Below are 22775 nucleotides of genomic sequence, written 5' to 3'. Positions count from 1 at the left end.
GGAGTGAGCACTGGAAGACAAAGGTTCCGTGATCGAGTCTTCGTCCGGCACACAACTTTTAGTCTGTGAGAAACATTCCGCTGCAGAGTGAAAATTTCATTCCACATAAATGATGTTCCTTATTCTCCTGGAACAAAATCGGCGTTTGATACGACCCTGTTTACCCAAAGTACCAATAAATAAAATTAATAGAAAAATTGACATTGCTGTTCCCATATCTCCCTACGGGGTGAACAGAAACACCGCGTTCTTATTTCTTCCGGTATAATTTCTAAATTAGGCAAAAACCGATAATTCCAAACAATTTTGATTTTATTTTTATTACCAACTTTCTCTTAAAGCTAAAAACTGTTTCTGTACACCAGATTTTACAGTATTCGCCAGGGCTGCTGCTGCATCTGAAGAGCGTAGTGTCAGTACTACACTCCAGCAAGACGACACCCGACCATATACTACCTGAAATATTCCAGCTTTCTTCGCAGCTGATCGAGAGACTCATCTTGCACGGTCTTCCGTTATAGATAAATAAAGATGTGTCACAATCAACTCTTTTGGCTCCTCGTCAACGCACTAGAACCGAAGAAGAGAACCATTCAGAAATAACAAAAACGCTTGCCTGGTGCTAAGGTCTCCTGGAGAACCTGCTTCAGAAATTTTGGTAAAGACGCTGTGTAAGTATGAATTTTAATTTTATCAAAACTAGACATGATTGCCTTAATGGGAATCCCGCGATCGTTCATTAATGAAATATGGCGTTTCAGTCTTCGATCGCTATTCTTTACTTTTCAATTACCGGTTTCGGGTTAGCTGCCCATCTTCAGATCATATATTGCAGTTACAGAGTAACTTGTCCGTACAGAACAATCAGTTCGCTGTCATATGACAGTTACATTCTCAGCAAGTACACCAAGTCCTTTCATCCATACATGTATTTTTTTATCATTAGAAACTTTTCTACATGAACGGGCATACAAAGTAAAAGGCATATTTCAAATTGTTGCATCCTTGAGCCCCCGATTACCAGATGTACATCTAGCGGTTCTCGGCTGGCGCCCTTGGTTACAGAAGTCAAGGATAACACTTTATTAATAATTGTAATACAAAGTAATATCACCAGTTACAGTCACACTCTCAGCAAGTACACCAAATTCTTTCATCCATACATGTATTTTTTCATCATTAGAAACTTTTCTACATGAACGGGTATACAAAGTAAAAGGCATATTACTATAAATAAAACTAAGTCTACTTTGCGTCTTCGGATAGATTCCACAGTGCCAAGTCTTGTAGGCGATGACATCTCGGTCGTCAAAAGATTCTAGCCCAGGCAACGATGCGTTCTCACAGCGGACAATTGCCAGTGTAAACCACCTACTGCCAGCTACTCCAGTTGCGACATCGAGTGAAAAATTAACTCGACATCCACGGAAAAAAGTTGGTCCATTCAGAATAACAGATTGTGCAGTACCACTTCCTCCAAATTTATTTTCAAGGCTAATTAAATGTTTATAAACTGGCATGCGGTGGCGGCGATGACGATACACACGTCGGCGAGGCATAGTGCTTCAATGCTGTTGCAGATAGAGCTCACAGCGGAATGATTCCGCTGGCATGCACTGCCCGATTATATAGGAAACTTGGAGCAAATGGCACTGCACAGTCTATTATTCTTAATTGACCGATTTGTTTTCGTGGAGATCGAGTTAATTTTTCACTCGATGTTCCTACTGGAGCAGCTGGCAGTGGGTGGTTTTCACTCGCAATTGTCTGGTGTGAGAACGCATCGCTACCTGGACTAGAATCTTGCCGACCGAGATGTCATCGCCTACAAAACATGGCACTGTGGAATCGAACCGAAGACTCAAAGAAGACCTAGTTTTGATTATAGTAATATGCCTTTTACTCTCTATACCCGTTCTTGTAGGAAGGTTTCTAATGATGAAAAAATACATGTATGGATTAAAGGACTTCTTGTACTTGCTGAAAACTGACAGCGAACTGATTGTTCTGTACGGACGAGTTACTCTGTAACTGCAATATATGATCTGAAGAAGGGCAGCTAACCCGAAACCGGTAATTGAAAATTAAAGAATAGCGATCGAAGACTGAAACGCCTCATTTTATTTATGAATTTTAATGATTGTTATGTGTTACTATTTGATGGACATTCTACGATCTATACTGCGATACTGGAGACACGTCCATAGTGCTACATTTTTCAAAAATAGACTACTTTCACATTAATTACAGAAATTCCTCTGGTATGGTAAGTACAGCCTCTCGTAAAACAATGAAATATCTATATTTAACAACGACAAAAGATGGTAAATATATGTCATGTCGGAACTGCTAAAACAACTCTTTCATTACTTTGAAATGTTAAATTTTATGTTTATAAAAAGTTAACGTTTTCAAAATATCTAATAACGATGCAGTGGTTTTACGATATTAAAGTCGGAGAAAATACGGTTAGTTTTCGTATTTTTTCAAGTGTCGCGGTCGAGATTAACGTGATGCTTGAAATGTTTGGGAAACATAATTCCTCCGTTAAATTCTACTTTGTTCTTGTTTGCAAGAACAGTAGAAGCGTACTTCAAATAAGGTAGTTTGTTTATAAATATTTACGATATCAAACTACACTACAGGGAAAATTTATCTCAGCCAATCTGCTGTTCTCAGGTACATTGTTAAAGTGTACAGCTGAGCATCGGTAAGACGCTTAGAAATTGGAAAAAGTTTCTTGTCTGTAGGATTCATGTAGCATAGTTTACACTCCTTCATGGTGAAAATTTCCTTCACTAGCTTCTACATTTATCAGAAGATAAGATGTGAAATACTGACTCCGCAGAAATATGGTCTGTAGAATTCATGTAGCACAATTTACACTTCTTCATGGTGAATATTTCCTTTACTTGCTTCGAAATTTATCAGAAAATAAGTTTTAAAATCTGAGTCTGCAGAAATATGAGGTTTGTAGAGAGCGAAATATTATACTTTGACAATGCATTTTGGTAAAATTTCAACTATAGCGAAACTGAACACATAATTTCAGTCATCTCCTATTTACTCATTGTCGAGGAGTCCACTACTCGGCTGATGTTCACATCATCTTCGTCGCAAAAATTTTTTCTTGCAACAGCCAACTTTCAGAAGCAATCTCTTTCTATATTTGCACACAAACTTTCCGTTGTAGTTGCTCCAGACTATTTACATGCTACTGATGAGTCATCATTCATTACGCTTTAGGACATTGTAGCTGAAAAAAGAGTTAACAACTTGTTGCTGGACAGAACCTGTCAAAATAATTGTACGTCAGTAGCAGATTTGGAAAAGATGAGGGGGAAGGTGGTACATACACTTCCTGCGGCACTAACGACATTAGCTCGAAATATCAGAGTTTCATGAAGTAATACATTGCATGTACGTGACGTTTCCGGTGTATTAGAAAAAAAGGCAGTCACCTCGTCAAACTGTGTAACGAAACACTGCTGAAAAACTGGGAAGGAAATGTGAAGTTCCGGCTGGCTGCGAATTTCTATGACCCGACGTTTGTCAGCTGGCGCTCTCATTTCCCACAGAGCACCACAAATAACCCCGCTACAGTACGAGTTAAGTGTATCTCGTGGAACGTGCTGGGGTCTTACACTAGCTGTGCTCGAATTCTCGATAAACGTGTAGGCATCTGTGCTCGAGTTGGGCAGGATCTCTCGACGTCTTGCTGTAGAATGTCAAGTTTGTTTATTCCTGTTGCATTTGTAATACTGTCAGGATGGATTCTTGACGTTTCTGACTCTCTCCCTGCGCATGTGCGGATGATAAGAGAGGCGCCAGGTGAACTACTTGAACGAGGTGTCAGTGAGATGCCAAGAGGAGAATTTCATCACGGATCAGCGGATGCCGCACTCGCACTCTCGTCCCACACTAGACACCATCCAGAAGGAGACCTGACCTTAGGCAGAGCTGAAGCAGGTCTTTCTTCTGGAAAATCTGGGCATATGGACGGACACCTTACTGGTGAACATCATTTGAGTGGTCATTTAGGACAAGGTCACCACAGAGGAGGTGAACTGGAAGGAAGCGGCCAGGTATCTCTTCCTGGCAGTGGTGGCGTAGACCTGAAAAAGATATCAGGTGAGATCGAAGGAAATATGGGGCATGGAGCTATTGCTTCCGAAGGAAATGGCCTAGACAAAAAAGCCGTAGCATTAGAAGTGCTTCGCCGTATGTCAATGCTGAATACCAAAGGTGGAGGCACAGCCGCAATTCCATATGGTGGACTTCATGCCCATGGCATTGATGGGCACAGTGCCGAAGGCGGCAGAGTAGAGGGTAACCCACATGGAGGCGCACATATTTCTGGAGGAGGGCTACCTGGGGGTATTCATGGCAGCTCTCAAGTACCCCAAGCTGATCCGTCATCCATTGGTCTCAGTGGAAGTGGACATAGTATTTCGAGCACTCACTATGGTGCCTCAGGGGGCAGCGCAGCTGGACTGGAACACATGAGTGGAGGACAAGTCCATCACCCAGCAGCTGTAACAGGAGGCCACAAAGCAAGCCCCACAGGCCCTGCTGCCGGAGGATTAGGTGTTGCTTCTGGGGGGCAACAAGAAATAGTAGGCGAACTTTTGGAAATGTGGGCGAAAATTGGAGGTCCTGAAATGCTTGGTAAGATAGTAGCAATGAGTCAGAACATGCATGGAGTTGGTGCTGGTGCACTTCCTACATTCTCTTCTCATCCTCCACCACCAGGAGCGCCGACAGTTGGAGGTTCTGGCACCATGGGAGGAAATACCCAATCTTTCAGGCGTGGTGAAGTTTCTCGAGGAGATGCGCGACATATAACAAGCGCAGGTAGTGGAGCAATAACGTATAGTGGAGCTAGCAGTAACGCTTCTCAGCCAACGGAGATAGTGTACGTTATGATGATGCCAGGATCTGGTGATATGCCTAAAGGCCCTTCCCTGGCAGGTACAGCGTCCGCCTCAGGTGGCAAAAACGCAGTGATGGGACAACTTCCATTCGCCTACGGCAGTGGTGCTTACGCAACATATAATACTGCAGGAACTTACAAAATGGCACAAGGTGCTGTAACACCTGGAGCAATCAGTTACACGGCGATACCTGTGGGCTATGCCGCTACGAGGGGGTATTCCGTGCAAAGCAGACCGATGTACTATGGTGGAACGGCTAGACCCAGAGGCAGAACATACACTGCATGGCCAATGACATATGGAGTGGCAGGATCTAAACCGTACTCGATGCTTGCCTACACCGCCGTCCCTGTTGGCCAAGTGGTGACTGCCAGGGCTCAGCAAGGTGTGAGACCCGCAGCAACTGCCCAAGCAGCCTATTATACTGTACAAGGAGGCAGGTAAGGTTATGCTGTAGCTATTCTGGAAAAGTAATGAACTGAAATGTGTAGCTTTCTCTGCCTCGTGATGACTGGGTGTTGTGTGATGTCCTTAGGTTAGTTAGGTTTAAGTAGTTCTAAGTTCTAGGGGACTGATGACCATAGATGTTAAGTCCCATAGTGCTCAGAGCCATTTGAACCATTTTTTTAAATGTGTAGCAATCAATCTCTCACTGCTTAGTACAGCTTCTGAACTAGATATAGAAATTAAGGGTGTTTTAGGAGCCCAATTAATATGGCATGTACTCTTAAATAAGTTGTTTGTTATGTTAGCATCTGTCTCTCTTTGTCTACTTTCAACACCCACTGTTTCTATTCAGTCCGGAGCTTATGCAAGTCTTTATAAAACTTTTCCCTCTTGATTCATAACATATTATGATGAACATTCGCTTGCCACTTCTCATTAAATGTCTTCATGTTTCCATTTCCTGGTCTGATGACCTGCGATTCCCTGCTTGTATATTTCTGTAAATGTGAGTGGAATTATTTCTGTTACTCTTCGTTTCACTGTGTATGTTCCCCTCATAATTTGTATTGGAAGAAACACACATCATTTTACATTTATTCTTAAAATGTTCTCCACTTCACGCTATTTGCCTCAGAAATTCATTCCTGCGGTCTCTCGTCTTCTTGCTCTATCTTCCGTTAGAACTTGTTCCATGCAGCGAAATAGCTGTAGCTTTGGTTTGGTAAAATGCACCGATAGCAAAACAGCAACAAAAGTTGCAACGCATCATGCAAGGCATCATGCACTATTATTCTGTATTACTTCTTCAGTACTACTTGTCCATCTTAGTATATATGAAAAGAACTTGCATACATAACCAATTGTTTTGCGCACAAAGTTTGAGTGTCTCAGAAGCTTTCAGAGGGAATACGTTTTAACATGTAGAATTTAGATGACGGTCGGAACATAAACGGAAAGCATATTCACTGCTATAGTACCGCTTTCTCTTCCTTTTCACCTTTGTACATACCGGTCTACACAACAAAAGATCATGGGATTTCATATTTCGGAACCGATGGTATGAGAAACAGAACAACTCCTAAGAATGATTGTTTAAGGATTTGTTCGACGGATTCCTAAATGAATCTAGAATTAAACTTGTTTTATGTCCTATAAAATGCGATAAAAGCGTGTTTTTTGTCTGTTTTGAGCTATAAACTAATTTTTTTAGTTTGGCAAATTTCTCTTTTTTCTGAGAAGAAGAGGATGTTTACGAACAATGTAGTGATATTCTTCTGACGAATCTGATATTAAATACTGATGATCTTTCTACCAAGTTCCGGTAAGAAAATTCAGTTTATCAGTTACTTCTTACTTAACAACAAATAGGACTAAAATTAGTTTCTCGCATGGTTATGACGGGGACAATGATGAGCGTTTCGGTCACAGAAACGATTTATTCTCCGGAAATACAAATCTACAAGCTATTTATTGTGCACTGAGGAAACTGGTACAGCTTTACGGAACTGAATTTGTTGTAATGAATCACTGTTATCAATGTGCAGTTCGACGATTCATAATTTTACTTCCCATGGTCTTCCTAAGTCATCGCAGAAGAATATACATTGCGGCATGTCACTGTCGATTTATTACCACAGTAAATCACTTAGTTAATGCCCCATGCCTCATTAAGTCCATGCCAACAGGTAAGAACTGTGTTAGGGCCGTTTGACGCGCGTTAAGTCTCTATTCACAACTGATTACTGCGTGTACCGAATGATTGTCAACATTTTAAGTAAAGTGTGCCGAGCTAGGTGGAAAATCCTATTATCGTATACAACGTTCTGACACCTAACATGGTCAGATAGGTGATATCTGGTTTCGCTTCACGAAATATAAGCAGTTCTGGCATTGCTGTTTTTGTAGGAGACAAGGCGTAAAAAAATCAAGACACATGCTGATCTAGAAAAGCGTTCGACATCTTAAAATGGTGAATGATGTTAGAAATTCTCAGAAAAATGGGTCAAACTAACACTCTTGGCAAACTAAAACTGTCTGCCGGACTAGGACTCGAACGTACGATCTACCCATTCGCGGGCAAGTGTCTTCTTTGCTATGTTCCAAACTGCAGTCGAGTTAACCCGCATAACTTGCCCGCGAAAATCAAAGATATCAGGTTCGAGTCCGGGTCCGACACACAGTTTTAATCTGCCAGATACTTTACAAACAGCATACACTCCGCTGGCGAATGGACAATTCATTCTGGATACAATCCCTTTGGATAAGGCTAAGCCATTTTTCAGCAACATCCTCTCTCGCAAGAGTACTAGCCCCTGAAACTGTGCAGGACAATTTCTGTCAAGTCCGGCACAGACTTTTAATACGGCAGTAAGTTTCAAATACGAGCACGTTCGGGTACATAGTGAAATATTCGTTCAGTGTAATCTGTATTTCACGTGGATAACAAACAATACACATAAGGATCAAGAGTGAGATAATTGAATCAAGGATGAAATTAGACTTGCACAGACTAAAAAGGACGTAAGGTAGAATCTTTCTCCACTACATCTACATCTACATACACCCTCCACAAACCGATCATATGGTGCATGTCGGGGGCAGGAGCGTGTACCTTGTACCACTACTAGTCATTTTCCTTCCTGTTCCACTCGCAAATATGGCGGGGGCTAAACGACTGTCTCTATGCCACTGTATGAGCCCGCATTTCTCTTCTCTTCTCTATCTTTACGCGAAATGTACTTTGGCGGCAGAAGAATCGTTCTGCAGTCAGCTTCAGATTGCGATTCTGTAATTTTTCTCAATAGCATTCCGCAAAGAGAACGTCGTCTTCCCTGTGTGAATTCCCAGTTTAGCTCACGAAGCATATCTGTATTACTTGCGTGAGGATGGAACGTTCCGGTAACGAATCTACCAACAAGTGTGTGAATTGCTTCGACATCTTCCTTTAATCTAATCGGGTTCGAATCTTACACAATTTAGCAGTACTCGGATAGGGTAGCACCAATTTCCTACACCCTCTCTCCTTTATAGATGAGCTACAGCCTCCTAAAATTCTCCCAGTAAACGAAAGTCTACCGTTCACCTAACTTGCCTGCTCGGTTAGCCGTGCGGTCTAACGCACGGCTTTCCGGATTGGGAAGGAGCGCCTGGTCCCTGGCACGAATCCGCCCGGTGGACTTGAGTCGAGGTCCGGTGAGCCGGCCACTCTGTGGATGTCTTTTAGGCGGTTTTCCATCTCCCTCGGTGAATGCGTGCTGGTTCCCCTTATTCTGCCTCAGCTGCACTATGTCGGCGATAGCTGCTCAAACAAGTTCTCCACGTACGCTACACTACCATTACTCTACCACGCAAACATAGGGGTTATACTCGTCTGATGTGTGGCGTTACCAGGGAGGAGGGGGGGGGGGGGAGGAGGGCACTGGGGTCCGAACAGCACAATGACCCTGAAAGAGTGGTTCGATGTGGGGTGGCAGAGAGATAAAGTGGACTGCGGTAGTCGTCGTGTGGTTGTGGACCACTGTGGCTGCGGCGGGGATAGAGCCTCTCCGTCGTTCCTTGGTCCCCGGTTAACACACAATACAATACACCTACCTTACACTACCTTCCTTACGTGCTAGTTCCATCTATCTCGTATCTCTTTGCAAGGTTGCACCTAAATATTTTGATACATGGTACTTACTGGAATTAAAGAAAACGTGGAAGGGAGGACCCACCAATATAAGTTTCTTTTCACACAACCTGTTTATTTAACAATATATAAACTGTGTTTTACAGATAATCGAAGCATTTAAACATAAAATTTTCTTTAACGAAATGAACAGATTTGCAAAATTTGAAGTTGAATAAGCTTTTAATCTTAGCAAAAGAAATCTGAAGTGCTGTATTGCAGAACAGCAAAAAATATGACAATGATTACAAGACGGTCGGACCTGCAGCTCTCCAGTTATCGGGTGAAACGGCGGTGTTTACTACCGGGCTTGGCACAGTCTGTCTTATTAAATGCCCTTCTGCTGCACAACATGAAAACTATGTAAGCACCATTGATGACAAGAGCGACTCAGTACTCAAATGAGATGACTTAACTTTTAATTCGAAAGCTGTATGTCGAATGATTCTGGGTTAAGATGCGCATCTGTTCTTAAAGGTTAGACAGGTTAGCAAACAATATGGCAATGATAAGGCTTCGTTCAGAGCAACCAACCTTTTAATTTCAATCTGCAACCAAGGTGCGACTGGATCTCAACTCGTCCCTTCTGATAATTTTTTTTGATTGAGGCCTTGGTGATAGTTGGCTGATAATATTTTGAAACTTAAACTGATTGTCAGTTAGTAAGAGCTCTCTGAAGGAATGTCTTAAAACATACCTTGTGAACACTTATTACAAGAGAACTCGGCGGAACCACAAGATCCAGCTAAAATACACCAGTAATGACCGGGTAATTCAAACACAGAAACTAACAGCTTAGTACAACAGGTTGTTCAGATTATAACTAATGACTGAGAAATGCAGTTACAATCAAAGATCTGAACCGGTTAACAGCTAAATCCAACCACAAGGTCCCTCTTTCGTTCAACGGAAACCTGTGCGTTAGTACAATTGCTCCAGCTGTATTTACCACCAGGAGCTGATTCATTAGAACATTAACGATCGGGTATAAACCATAGAGGAAAGGCAATATAATAGCGGGACAAATTTTCAAACGACAACTAGTGTAGTAGCACAATTCTACTGCCTATATTTACGATCAAAGAGGCGACCAAGTAAAACTCTGAGGGTCGGAAACAAACCAGAAAATAATAAGGAGAGCAGGTAGACAATGACAAAAATCACAACAAGGATTACAGAATGTTACTTCCCTTTATCAGCAAGCAGTTCCATGGATATTGCGTCGCAGCGGTTACTGGGTGGTGCCGATGAAAGCCAGACAGAGTAGCGCAGCCAGGCCACGAGTGGTCTTTCGACACGAATGTTGCCAACCAACCGACGGGATGTCTGCCTGCTGCTTGTAGTCGACGCTGACCCCGGTGAAGTACTCCGGTATCTTCGCTTTGCCCAGCCCCTCCTTGTGCAGCCCGTGGCTTCGGCCGTTCGGACCTCGTGACCACCTCCTGTCGCGACGCTACCGCAAACCCCAAAATTTCGTGCCTCCCTCTCGGACCAGCGAACCCCGTATACATACCGGCAAGCAAAGACCTTCTAAGGACACAACCAACAGATACCAACTCTTCCTCATAGACAAGGGCAATGGTGCCGCAATAGTTAATACTACACCTGAGCCAGTGGCGCCAAATAGAACAGTCTACTGATTTGCCTTATTTTACACACTGCTGTTTTCGGACATTATGACATTGTATTTCCTACTCAACTCCATTAACTGACATTGTTATAAATTTAGAGCAAGCTGCTATTCACCAAACCACTAGAAATTCTGAGTCAATTTGTGTCCCCTTACAATCACTCAACGACGACACTTTCTGTATACTATAACATCGTCAGCAAAGAGCCGTAGACTGTTGGTCAGCCTCTCCGGTAGATCACTTATGTATACAGACAGTAAGAGCGGTTCTATCGTACTTCCCTGGTGCACTCATGCTGACCCCCGTGTGTGCTCTTATTCTCTGTACACACAAAAGATCTGCCGGAGAGGGTGAGCAGCACAACGTAATGAGTCCTCTTTCTTAAGCAGTCTTCTAACAACAAGCATATCTAGGAACCTACTCCGTATGTTAATACGTTCGTTAATATTTTCCAGTAGGGCACTGTGTCAAAAGCTTCCCGGAAATTCATTAATATGAAATGTACCTGCACCCCTTCATCCATGGTTCGCAGGATATAGTGCAAGGAATGAAGATGCTTTTCTAAATACAGGCTGATTTGTGGACAGCAGCTTTCCCGTATCAAGGCAGTTTATCATATCCAAACTGAAAATATGTTCAATAATCCTGCACCAAACCGACGTGAACTACGTTGGCTCGTAATATTGCGTATCCATTATTTTACTCTTATACACAGCGTTTTTTTGAAGTCGGTTGAGACTTTGCGCTGGGCAAGACATCTGCGATAAATGCAAGCTAAAGAGGGCTCATTGCCATGGAGGGCTCTATGTAAAACGGAACTGGGATCCCATTCGGACCTGGCGACTTATTTGTTTCCATTTCTTTCAGTTGCTTCTCTACGGTACGACAGGCATGCCTATAACTATGTTCTCCTTAAGAGAATCTGTGTAACAGTTAAACGGCGGCATGTTTGTGCTATCTTCCATGCTTGAATAATTTCTGAAACAACAAATTTAAAGCTTAAGCTTTGCTTTAGCTACCCTCTATTGCTACACAAGGCTGGTGAATGAGTGACTGGATACAAGCATACACTGGCTTGGCAGTTTTACTTAGGACCAGAATTTTCTCTGGTTCTCTGCAATATATTTCGCTAGGGTGTGATGGATGGTGGTACTTATACCTGCACTGTTGAACCTGTGTATCGGAGAACGAGTTAAAATAAAGTGTTAGTGTCAACTGTATGAATTAATTTGTGGGAGAAATTTGTAAAAAATGTCTGGGGCAAAACATTGATTGACGTTGGGAAAAGTGGACGAAAAGAACTGGGTATTTCAGACGACGTGTTACAAAAGAACAGCTGAAGTACGAAATGTGCTTGTCCTCCAAGTAATCGGTGTGGAAGGAAATATATGGCAAACGCTGTTTAGATGGGGTAGGATGGTAGGACATTTGTAATGACATAAGGGAATAAGTTATTCTGTACTTCAGGGATCCGTAGAGCGGGAAAACTGTGGAGCATGATATCATTTGAAGTGTAAATGCAAAGAAGTCTGTAGCGAGCAGCGTGTGATCAACTGCTGCCCTGACTATGGGTAGAGTACAGCCTTTCGTCGAAGAGGCACTAAGAGGTTGGCAAGCCCGTTGCCCTGGGAATGACCAATGGTATCAGGCTAAGTGGACGGAACGTTCCCGCCCCTGGTCGGAATGAAACTTGAGACCACCTATGGCGCCGCGCGGGATTAGCCGAGCGGCCTAGGGCACTGCAGCCATGGACTGTGCGGCTGGTCTCAGCGGAGGTTCGGGTCTTCCCTCGGGCGTGGGTGTGTATGATTGTCCTTAGGGTAATTTAGCTTCAGTAACGTGTAAGCTTTGGGACTGATGACCTTAGCAGTTAAGTCCCATAAGATTTCACACACACACACACACACACACACACACACCACCTGGGCCGAAGTGTAGCGTTCTACCCTCTAGCCAACCATTGCCACAATGTGATATTGACTATTACCCACAGCTGTGCTCGCATATTGGTAGTTTTGTTATGATAACGTAAGGTGAGTAAGTAACCTATTGTACGTGCAATAACGTCAGCTGGCCTGACGTGTCTGCCTCTTCGGGTGAGCATAGCTCGTGATGCACCACCTGCCCCTCCGCGTTGCTGATGAGCAGTGTCTGCAGAGGGGTGTGGGGCAGGGGAACACATCTATGCATCTTGCTGTTGAAGTAGCTATACAACACGTGTCTTATGCATCAAATTTATTAATTTTTTAAAGTCAGTTTGTGTTCACTGATATTAAGTTGGTGTACTTTTTTAACTTGCTAAAACATCCTCTGTTGCTCCTCAGGGTTGAAGCTATCTTCACACCAAGTTCTTTTGACATCGGCTCAGTAGTTTAGTCAAGGAAATGTAACAGACAGAGTTATTTTCGCCTTTATACCATTAGCTTACATAGTTCAGTTTGTGGCTGTGACATGTACTAAGTGTGCTTGATGGAACAGCAACTTCTGACTCAGTTTATTTGTTGTACTCACTGCAGTACATTCACTACACCTGTTGTTTCTGCATTTACATGGTGTTTCTTTTGAATTGAGATAACCAAACATCTTGCGAACTATTTCATCCACGTCGTTGTTGTTGCAATTTAGTTTGTAACAAGACATCGAAAAGGCTAACCATATTACTGTATAATCAATATTTCCCCACTAAAGTAAATTTTGAACATAAATATCATGTGTCAGAACACGGAGGTAGATATTTTGATTGTAAATGAAATAGAAAATATGTTGTGTCGGTTCTTAATTGAAAAAAAAAAAACACACACTTGATATTTGTCGATTACAGCGCAATCTGCCACGAATTTGAGACACTGGTTTGAGTAAACAGTGAGTATTTTTTTGGCGTAGAGTCCAGTATGCAATAAAAATGCGGCGTTCCCATTTTGAAATACAAAGACAGCCCTACCCAAGCAGGAGGGGTGGTTTCGGAATGGCCAGTTGTAGCACAGAAAGATGTCCCCTTTACTAATATTTACTTCTCGCCCACATCATCTTTTTAGAAGTATTATATTCGACATATTAGTCGTCTGAAAATGAAAACACTGTATATGTAATATGCGAATCTGTACTTGTTTATGATGGCTATTACTTTAACAATTGCGTAATAACAATCATTCTTAGAGACAAATGAAATACAGCTCAATAACACTGCGACCCTGAGTGAAGCCCCGCGCTGTCGTAGCTCTGCAATCAAAACAACTTTGTTTGTCGGAGCATGGAATAGGGCTTTGGCTAAATAACAACGGTAGATCAAACAACGTCAAATTCTAAAGTCTATTCTATGATGGCTGGTTCCATGTGTTTCTAGTAATTACTGTGGGGCCCTTCATGTAAATCACAACTGGTCTCGTTGTTTGTGGTCGATTGCAAAAGCTACACACCACTCACACCGGGTAATATTTTCCAATTCTTGTACTCTTTTCTGTTCATTCCTTTATATTTTAATAGTTTATATTGAGACAAGGATTGTGTCAACACTCGGGGCGGGGGGGGGGGGAGGGGGCGAGGAGGGGAGGCAAGAGCAGGGTGAAGTAGTATAGGAATGTTAAGAGTTACTGGAATGAAGTGAACAGACTTTTACCCAAGATTTTATTCCATCAGCTTATACCTTCAAAAGTTTTTAAGCACATGGTGAATTAATAACCACGCAGGAAGATAACGCAACCCATAACCATCATCCATACCATCACCAAACATAAAAGCAGCTGACTTAGGACAGGAGCTCTGTCTGACGTTGTATGATAAAAGGCCAGAATTGCACCCCCCAGCTGACGTTTCAGCCGGTTTAATACCAGCCACCTGGAGATGCCGTAAATGTCCGTGTGTATATAAGCTCGTATTTAAAGCGTTACGGGTACCCATAAATGTCAATGGGCCATTCAGATTAATGGCCGATGCTTCATCTATAATGAGGTCTCGTTCGAAAGGCTGTTATTTTCGTCGGAAATTTGCTTCAGCACGGGCAGGTATACTTCTGTATGGTATCGTCGCCACAGCATCGCAGCGTAAAAGTTCACGTAAACCGGGCCAAGGAATACATTAACGAAAGCAGTGTGTCTGGTTATGTGAAGATTTGTTGACGGCGAAAAAATGTACCAGTACACAAATTTTGGCGTTTGCTAACACGATTACTGTAGAAGCACTTGAATTTATGAAAGACAGACATTCCGAATGAACTTATTGCATTTCATATATAGCACATTTGACACTAAGTAAAATATTCTTGTAACATGTTGTTGTTGTGGTCTTCAGTCCAGAGATTGGTTTGATGCAGCTCTCCATGCTACTCTATCCTGTGCAAGCTTCTTCATCTCCCAGTACCTATTGCAACCTACATCCTTCTGAATCTGTTTAGTGTATTTATCTCTTGGTCTCCGTCTATGGTTTTTACCCTCCACGCTGCCCTCCAATACTAAATTGGTGATCTCTTGATGCCTCAGAATATGCCCTATCAACCGATCCCTTCTTCTAGTCAAGTTGTGCCACAAATTCGTTTTCTCTCCAATTCTATTCAATACCTCCCCATTAGTTACGTGATCTACCCAACTAATCTTCAGCATTCTTCTATAGCACGACATTTCGAAAGCTTCTGTTCTCTTCTTGTCTAAACTATTTATCGTCAACGTTTCACTTCCACACATGGCTACACTCCATACAAATACTTTCAGAAACGACTTCCTGACACTTAAATCTATACTGGAAGTTAACAAATTTCTCTTCCTCAGAAATGCTTTCCTTGCAATTGCCAGTCTACATTTTATATCCTCTCTACTTCGACCATCATCAGTTATTTTGCTCCCCAAACAGCAAAACTCATTTACAACTTTAAGCGTCTCATTTGCTAATCTAATTCCTGCAGCATCACCCGATTTAATTCGACTACATTCCATTATTCTCGTTTTGCTTTTGTTGATGTTCATAATATCTCCCGACAGCCCTTCAAGCAGTCGCTTCCTGATTTAAATATTAAAAAATGAGCAATTGGTGAAAGAGCGTAATGGCATAGAACGTACCTTTACAACAAATGTTTATTTGGAAGCCGTTTATAGTTAACGGTCCACAGTTTCTTTATTTGTTTTGATATTATCAAGGGAAAGAGCTCAGACTCGAACAACCGAATCGGTTCATATTTGGCAGGTCGCTGCTGACCAGTCAACGACCCATTCCATTCCGCATAAAAGCAGCCGACACAATTATGGAGCCACAACCATGTTAAACGGTGGCTTGTTGACATGGGCCCATGGCTTATAGGGGATTGCGCCACACTCGAACCCCACCATCTACTCTCACTAACTCAGTCGGGTCTCATCTGACCAGGTCAAGGTTTTCCAATCGTCTAGGGTCCTACCGATATGATCACGAGCCCAGGAGAGGCGCTGCGGGTGGTGTCTATCTGCTACCAAAGGCACTCGCGTCGGTCGTCTGCTGCCACAGCCCATTAACGCCAAATTTCGACGCATTGTTCAAACGGACAAGTTCTTCGTACGTCCCACATTGATTTATGCGGTTGTTTCACGCTGTGTTCGTTGTCTGTTAGGACCGAAAACTCTGTGCAAAAGGCGCTTCTCTCAGTCGTTAAGTGAAGGCCGTCGGCCAGTGCAATGTCCGTGGTGAGAGTAATGGCTCAAATGGCTCTGAGCACTATGGGACTTAACTTCTGAGGTCATCAGTCCCCTAGAACTTAGAAGTACTTAAACCTAACTGACCTAAGCACATCACACACATCCATGCCCGAGGCAGAATTCGAACCTGCGACCGTAGCGGTCAGGTGGTTCCAGACTGAAGCGCCTAGAACCGCACGGCCACACCGGCCGGCTGTGGTGAGAGATAATACCTGCAATTTGGTATTCTAGGCATACTCTTGACGCTGTGGGCCTCAGAAGATAGAATTCCCTAAAGATTTCCTTAATCAAATGTCCCATGCGTCTAGTTCCAACTACCGTTCTGCATTCAGAGTCAATTAAGTCTCGTAGAGCGGCCATAAATCACATCGGAAACATTTTCCCATGAGTCACTGAGCACAAATGACAGCTCCGCCAATGCACTACCATTTTATACCTTGTGTACAACATACTACCGCCGTCTGTATATATGCATATCGCTGTCCCATGACCTCAGTGTATTGAAATAAACGTTCGCGGCTCCTATATACAATGATAAAAACTGCTCAGCTTTCAGTTGCCGATCCCGTAAATAACCTGATAAATGTGTGACTTTTTCCAGAAATGTAAACTTGTGGATGCAGCAGTACATAGATTTAAATGAGCTGAAAATTCACAAAACTGGAAGTTGCTCAGACATCAGCCAGTTTTTTTGACAGGAAAATTTAAAACGAGAAACGTGTGGTGCACACACTAAGTAATTCTTGCACGAATAGTTCACCCCCTTATTATTATCTGGTGCAACCGTATTCCTGTTTTTCAGTGCTATCTGTATTGGGTAAGGAATAAATATGGACCTAGGAAAAATTAATTTATTTTTGTAGTCCGTTTTAATAAAGTGTTAGCCGGTCGGAGTGGCCGTCCGGTTCTAGGCGCTACAGTCTGGAATCGAGCGACCGCTACGGTCGCGGGTTCGAATCCTGCCTCGGGAATGGATGTGTGTGATGTCCTTAGGTTAGTTAGGTTTAATTAATTCTAAGTTCTAGGCGACTAATGACCTCAGAAGTTAAGTCGCATAGTGCTCAGACCCATTTGAACCAACCATTTAATAAACTGTTATGCCAAAAAGTGATTTTAACGTCAACAATTACTTTCTGCTTTTTAATCCTGTGTGCGAAAATTTCTCATGAATTTTTAACCTTTTGTTTATATTACAACAGAGACATGTTAAATTTCAGTTTTATTTCAGTGTCTTTTCACGTGACCTTTTCTGAAAAAGTATAGTGATATACCTACATTTTAATAAATTATTTAGGTATAAATGTAACTCTCTTCATGTGCAGTAAGGCGCTCTGTACATAACACAATTTTGTTTGTTTGATGAAGCAGGATTGACTGTTTGACTGTACCATCACATGTAATGACATGATACGTATAATGCAACACGTTTATATTCAGGTCAGAAGTTGGTCATTACCGACCGAAATTAATAACCTGATTACAAATAAACATTGCCATCCAAAACTGGAATTATAATAAAGAAGATGCTTTCATGGATCGCTGAAAACTCTATCTTGACTATGTCAGAGTTTGTAAATAACACATCAGTCTGTTTAACTGATATGCTCGTTAAAATCAAAATATGGGCAGGAAAACTTAATTTCGTTCCATTTTTACAAGACTGTTATTTCACTATGAACACTATACCTGCAGCTTTCCCCTTGTATGCGTATACCACATACTGCAAGTATCTCTTTCTTCTTTTGCTATTACCCCATTCTCTCTGCAGATCTCCATCTACCCCCTCTCTATATCCTCCTTCCTCCTCTCTTTATTCGCCTCCTCCTGCCGTTTCTCTCTATCCACCCCTTCCTCCTCTTCCCTCAATGCACCCCACTGTCTCCCTCCATCTCCTCATTCCCTCACTCTCTCTGCCTATCTCCTCCTGCCCCTCACCCTACTCCTTCTCCTAGCCCTTCTCTTGTCCACCAGTTCCTCCTCTTCCCTCTGGCCATCCGCCTGTCTCTGTCCGTCTTCTCATTCCTCCCCTCTCTCAGTACATCTCCTCTTTTTCCTTCTTTCCATCTATCTTCTCCTTCCTCCTGTATCTATCTCATCCTTCCCCCACTCTGTGCTCAGCTGTGCCTTTCCCCGCATGCAAACCCTATAAGCAAACCGGTACTACCTGCAAAATCCGCCAGTCATGTTTTACAACCTTGATGTCAGGCGTCACCAAACATTTTCAGCCGCATCCCCACTGAACATACCGACAAGAAAGAGAGAGAATGTTGCATTGTCATCCCGTTCATAGTTTTGCCTAAAATTTCGAGTCTCGAGCTCACTGGCGAGGTAGTTTAAAATCAACTGCGAAATTTTTACTGAGCAGAAAGACAAGAAAGCAATTTGCGTGTTAATAAACCTTCTACCTGTTTGGCGCTTAATGCTGGTTTTCGCCTGGAACCTCGTACCTGTATTAGAATGCATCACATATAATTCCTCCTTGGTGTTCTACGGGAATCTCCTGTATGTTGCAGGACCGTGGGGACTACGCAGCAGCGACCAGCAGGTGGTGTGACATATACAGCCCTCCCAGCCGTTATGATGCCGGCCCAGACGTACAAAGTGGCCTCTGGATAACTCCCTCAACATATTACCAGCAGGTGCAGTTAAGAGTAAGTAATTAATTTTTGTCAACAGTCTTTTGACTGGTCTGGTTCTGCCAGCCACGAATTCCTCTCTTGTGCCAACCATTTCAGTAGCTATTGAACCCTACCTTCTCAATTATTTGTTGAATCTACTCTTATCTCTGTCTTCCCCAGCAGTTCTTGCTGTCTACGGCTCCTTCATGTCTTAACACATGTCCTATCATCCTGACACTTTTCGTATAGGTGTTTTTTCTATAAATTTTTTTCTTCGGCATTCCTGAGGAGAACATCATTCCTTAGCTTACCTTATCGGGTCATCAAATTTTCGACATACTTGTGTAGCGTGACAGCTCGAACGGCCCTGTTCTTTGCTTTTCCGTTTTACCCACAGCCCATGCCGTACAATGCTGTGCTATAGACGTATATTCTCACCAATTTCTTCATATTTAGGCCTATATTAATACTAGTAGTCTTCTTTTGCCAAAACGCCATTTTTGGCCAAGCTAGTCCTTGCTTCGTCTGACGTATGTTATTTTCTTTCAAAAATTTTGTACTAAGTTTATCGCTACTCTCATTTCTTGTCCTTTTCATTACATTTGTCTTTCCTCTTTTAACTCTTATCACCTGCTCTGCACTCAGGTTGGTCATTCTGTGCAACAAGTCTTGTATTTTTCTTTGACTTTCAAAAGATAGCAACGTCAGTAGTGAATCTTCTAATTGATATTCTTTCCCCATACAGAGAAAATTTTCGGTCATATTATGGGAATATGAAACGTGTTCCATGACTATTTTGCTATTCCACGTAGTTTGTTAGCATGGTGGCCTAGAGAAGATGACTGAATTTTAAGACGATCTCAAAGAGCAAAGACTACGTGAGGAGAAAGTTGAAACGGAGGAGACAAAGCCTTCTGAAGATTTTCTTGCTGCACAGCACTGTTGCAGCTATGCGTCCTTTGGTGACAGCTGGTGCGCTTCGCATCTCGGCAACGGGTTCTGTGGTGTTAGCTAGAGCTGCTTCGACAACTAACCCAGCCTGAATCGTCTGCCGCCTCTCAGATACATTTCGCATGTTGCCCATGAAGGTAGCTTTGACATTAGATGGAAGATTTGCGAAAACAATATGTTAACATTCTTCATGGATGACAGTATATCGCTACTATTAGGACTACGCTCACTACAGGTTATTTTCACTCCGGCTCTCCAGTGGTTTTCGTATGATGTTTCATTGCTAAAACTCAGCTCTGTTGTTAATTTTGCTTACTGGTCGACGCGTAAACTTCATTGGAATGTAGTGTAATTGAAATATTAGCAACAGAGTCGCAATATCTCTGCACTACACTTTAGTAACAGATCGGGTTGTACTTCCCTACTTCTATGAACTCGACGGAGACATACTGCCCACAACTGTTGTCGTTGAGAAGAAAATAATTAAGATCTGTGGAGTCTGTTGTTGCTGTTAGAAAAAAACTAGGAAGTGTGTCGTCTAGCCTCATATGTGTGTGCGTATTTAGTTTAAACAACTGTTGCACACGGTAGGCATTAGCATCTCTGGACAGCAGCAAGTTTCTTGACAAAGTTAATTGTTGCTTACATGAAACAGTGGAATATTTTGACAGTGCTCTTAGTGTATCATTTAGCTTCCTTGTGAGGAACATATCACGTCAATTCTGTATAGGTTGGCTGCAACTCGACATTGATTGAGCATTCTGTTTGTTCTGGAAATAGCTATTCTCCACTCCTTCATAGGTATAAAATTCTCCCATCTACTTTTCTTCAGAACCAGCCATTAATCAGTCGGGATCAAAAAGCCATCCCAAGGTACGCCACTGGGACTACACTGTGTAATGCATTAACTAATCCAAGAGATCCAATTCTTTACGTGCTTCAGCAGCAAATAAAGAAAAATAAAGTAAAACTGCTATGTACAAAAAGCAAACAAATAAAAACAAGATGAGCAGCATTCTACAGAATTTCGCAAACCTGAATTAAAAAACTGTCCAATGTTCCGCGTATAAGTAAAACCAGTGGCTGTTTCCACCATTATTTCCTGAAACTTCGTATGACAGAATTTCAGTGAATATAGAATGATAATAACTTACATGCCCATGAATCCTGCCGACCTGTGTTCAAACAGGTAGGTTGCTAGTGAAACTGCTACTCTCGCATATCATCACAGGCTGTACGTAGAGAATTCTGAGAGTTAAGCTTTTATTCCTACTGCACTTTAAGAATGGTGCATTATCAGGAGAGACTACTTGTTCCCGGTTTCTTGCAGAAACACTTGGTCTTTGGTATGGACAACAGGTGCCTCACAGAGGGTGACTGAAATGATGTGGCATCTGGAAATGTAACGCAAAGTCTGACGATATGGGACAGTAAGATTCTTCTAAAAAAACGTCTAAATGCCCAGATTTGTCCTGAAATGCTGGCGGTATGTGGACCTAATGTAGTGTCGCGTACAGCCGTTGTAAAACAGTGACAACATCTCGACCAAGGCCGCGCAATCGTCCGCTATGCTGATCACGATGTCCAAATCCTGCACAATGGGAATCTCATCTTCTCAGAAAACTGAAAGAACCTCTAGGGTAAACAAATTTCCGAACGACGACCATCTTCGCACAGTCGTTCTTGAATCACTCCGTGAGCAAGGACGGAATATCATACTCGAGGAACTGAACATGAACAATATGCAGAACGTCCCAAACATTGTTCTCTATGTTGGAATGTAGTTTCACGTATCTGTGTCACTCAGGTGTGTATTGCAGCACTCGATAAAAGCTATTAGGCCTGACATAGTAATGCAGAACTTACGTTTCGAAATATCTTCATGTTTCCTTAACCTACACATATACAACGACGTTGTGCTCTTCTGCCCAGCGTAGTTTCCTTGGTGCGAGTAACAGTTCACTTCGTTACTTCACGATTGGGTACGGCGGTAAGTTCAATGTCTTGCTCAGGAGGTGCAATGAATTTTTCTTTCTTTTCCCGGAAACCACAAACATCTTCGTATGAGTGTCCTCGAATAAGAATAAAATCGAGTATTAACGTAGTACAATTATATAAGTGGTATTATCTAATTTGTAGAGTTAGTTCAACTGATTATTCATATTTTCTACCTTCCACATCATATATCATTATCAGTTTCAATGAGATCAATGAGATATTTGTTGTCTTCTGTTTTACAGAACGTAGCAGCGACGCCACAAGAAGATGCGAAGTTTTATTACATTATGCACTTGCTAGGCGAAGTACCTGAAAATCAATAACAAATTATCAAACAACTGTGTGATGTTTTTTCCTGCAGAGACGAAATAAAGCTCTTCTAACTACGATTGTCCCTCATTTCACGCCTGTAACTACACACACAACGCGTGTGTGCTACTGTCAATTTATGCTAGAGGTTCATAATAATATATTTATTATTGGAGTTTTATTAGAATTGTTACGCTCTAGCCTTTCTCCAACTTACGAAGTAACTATGTTACAGCACCGTAACGATCGGGATGCGAGATCTCTGGAGACGAACATTCGTTGGGTATTGTCGCCTTGACATTGCGCGTTGTTCTTGCAGAGCGCCCTAGGCTTTTGCAACAAGCACATTAGGAGGCTATCAGCGAGTACGGAATTATGTTATACGTGGGGTAGAGAGTTTCTGGAGAGCAGCAAAGTGATACTGAACACTGTGATGGAAAGTAAGAAGTGGAATGAAATAAAAACATACATTACAACTAAGAATTCAGGCGAAGGAAAAGTAGTAACAAGTTGTGAAAGAAGTTGTCTTTCTCAAGTGTTTACCATTACCAATCGCGCGTTCA

The 22775-nt window shown here is 42.3% G+C and overlaps 1 protein-coding gene across 1 annotated transcript; it reads left to right on the top strand.

Annotated features, from left to right (window-relative positions):
• Positions 1-3598: 3598 nt before the first annotated feature.
• Positions 3599-22289, top strand: LOC126203348 (spidroin-1-like). The gene is made up of 3 exons (XM_049937637.1): positions 3599-5374; positions 18850-18987; positions 22146-22289. The coding sequence occupies exons 1-2, from the start codon at positions 3726-3728 to the stop codon at positions 18950-18952; spliced, it is 1752 nt and encodes a 583-aa protein (XP_049793594.1). The 5' UTR covers positions 3599-3725; the 3' UTR covers positions 18953-18987; positions 22146-22289.
• Positions 22290-22775: the final 486 nt, after the last annotated feature.

Source organism: Schistocerca nitens, chromosome 9 (assembly GCF_023898315.1).
Source record: "Schistocerca nitens isolate TAMUIC-IGC-003100 chromosome 9, iqSchNite1.1, whole genome shotgun sequence".
Lineage (NCBI taxonomy): Eukaryota > Metazoa > Arthropoda > Insecta > Orthoptera > Acrididae > Schistocerca > Schistocerca nitens.
Note: the sequence above shows the minus strand (reverse complement) of the source record. Positions and strands in the feature narration are given on the sequence as shown.

Bases quoted from the DNA above. Each gene is read 5' to 3' on its own strand.
- LOC126203348 (XM_049937637.1), top strand. From the start codon at position 3,726: ATGTCAAGTTTGTTTATTCCTGTTGCATTTGTAATACTGTCAGGATGG. The intron at 5,375-18,849 runs GTAAGGTTATGC...TGTATGTTGCAG, and splicing joins TATACTGTACAAGGAGGCAG to GACCGTGGGGACTACGCAGC.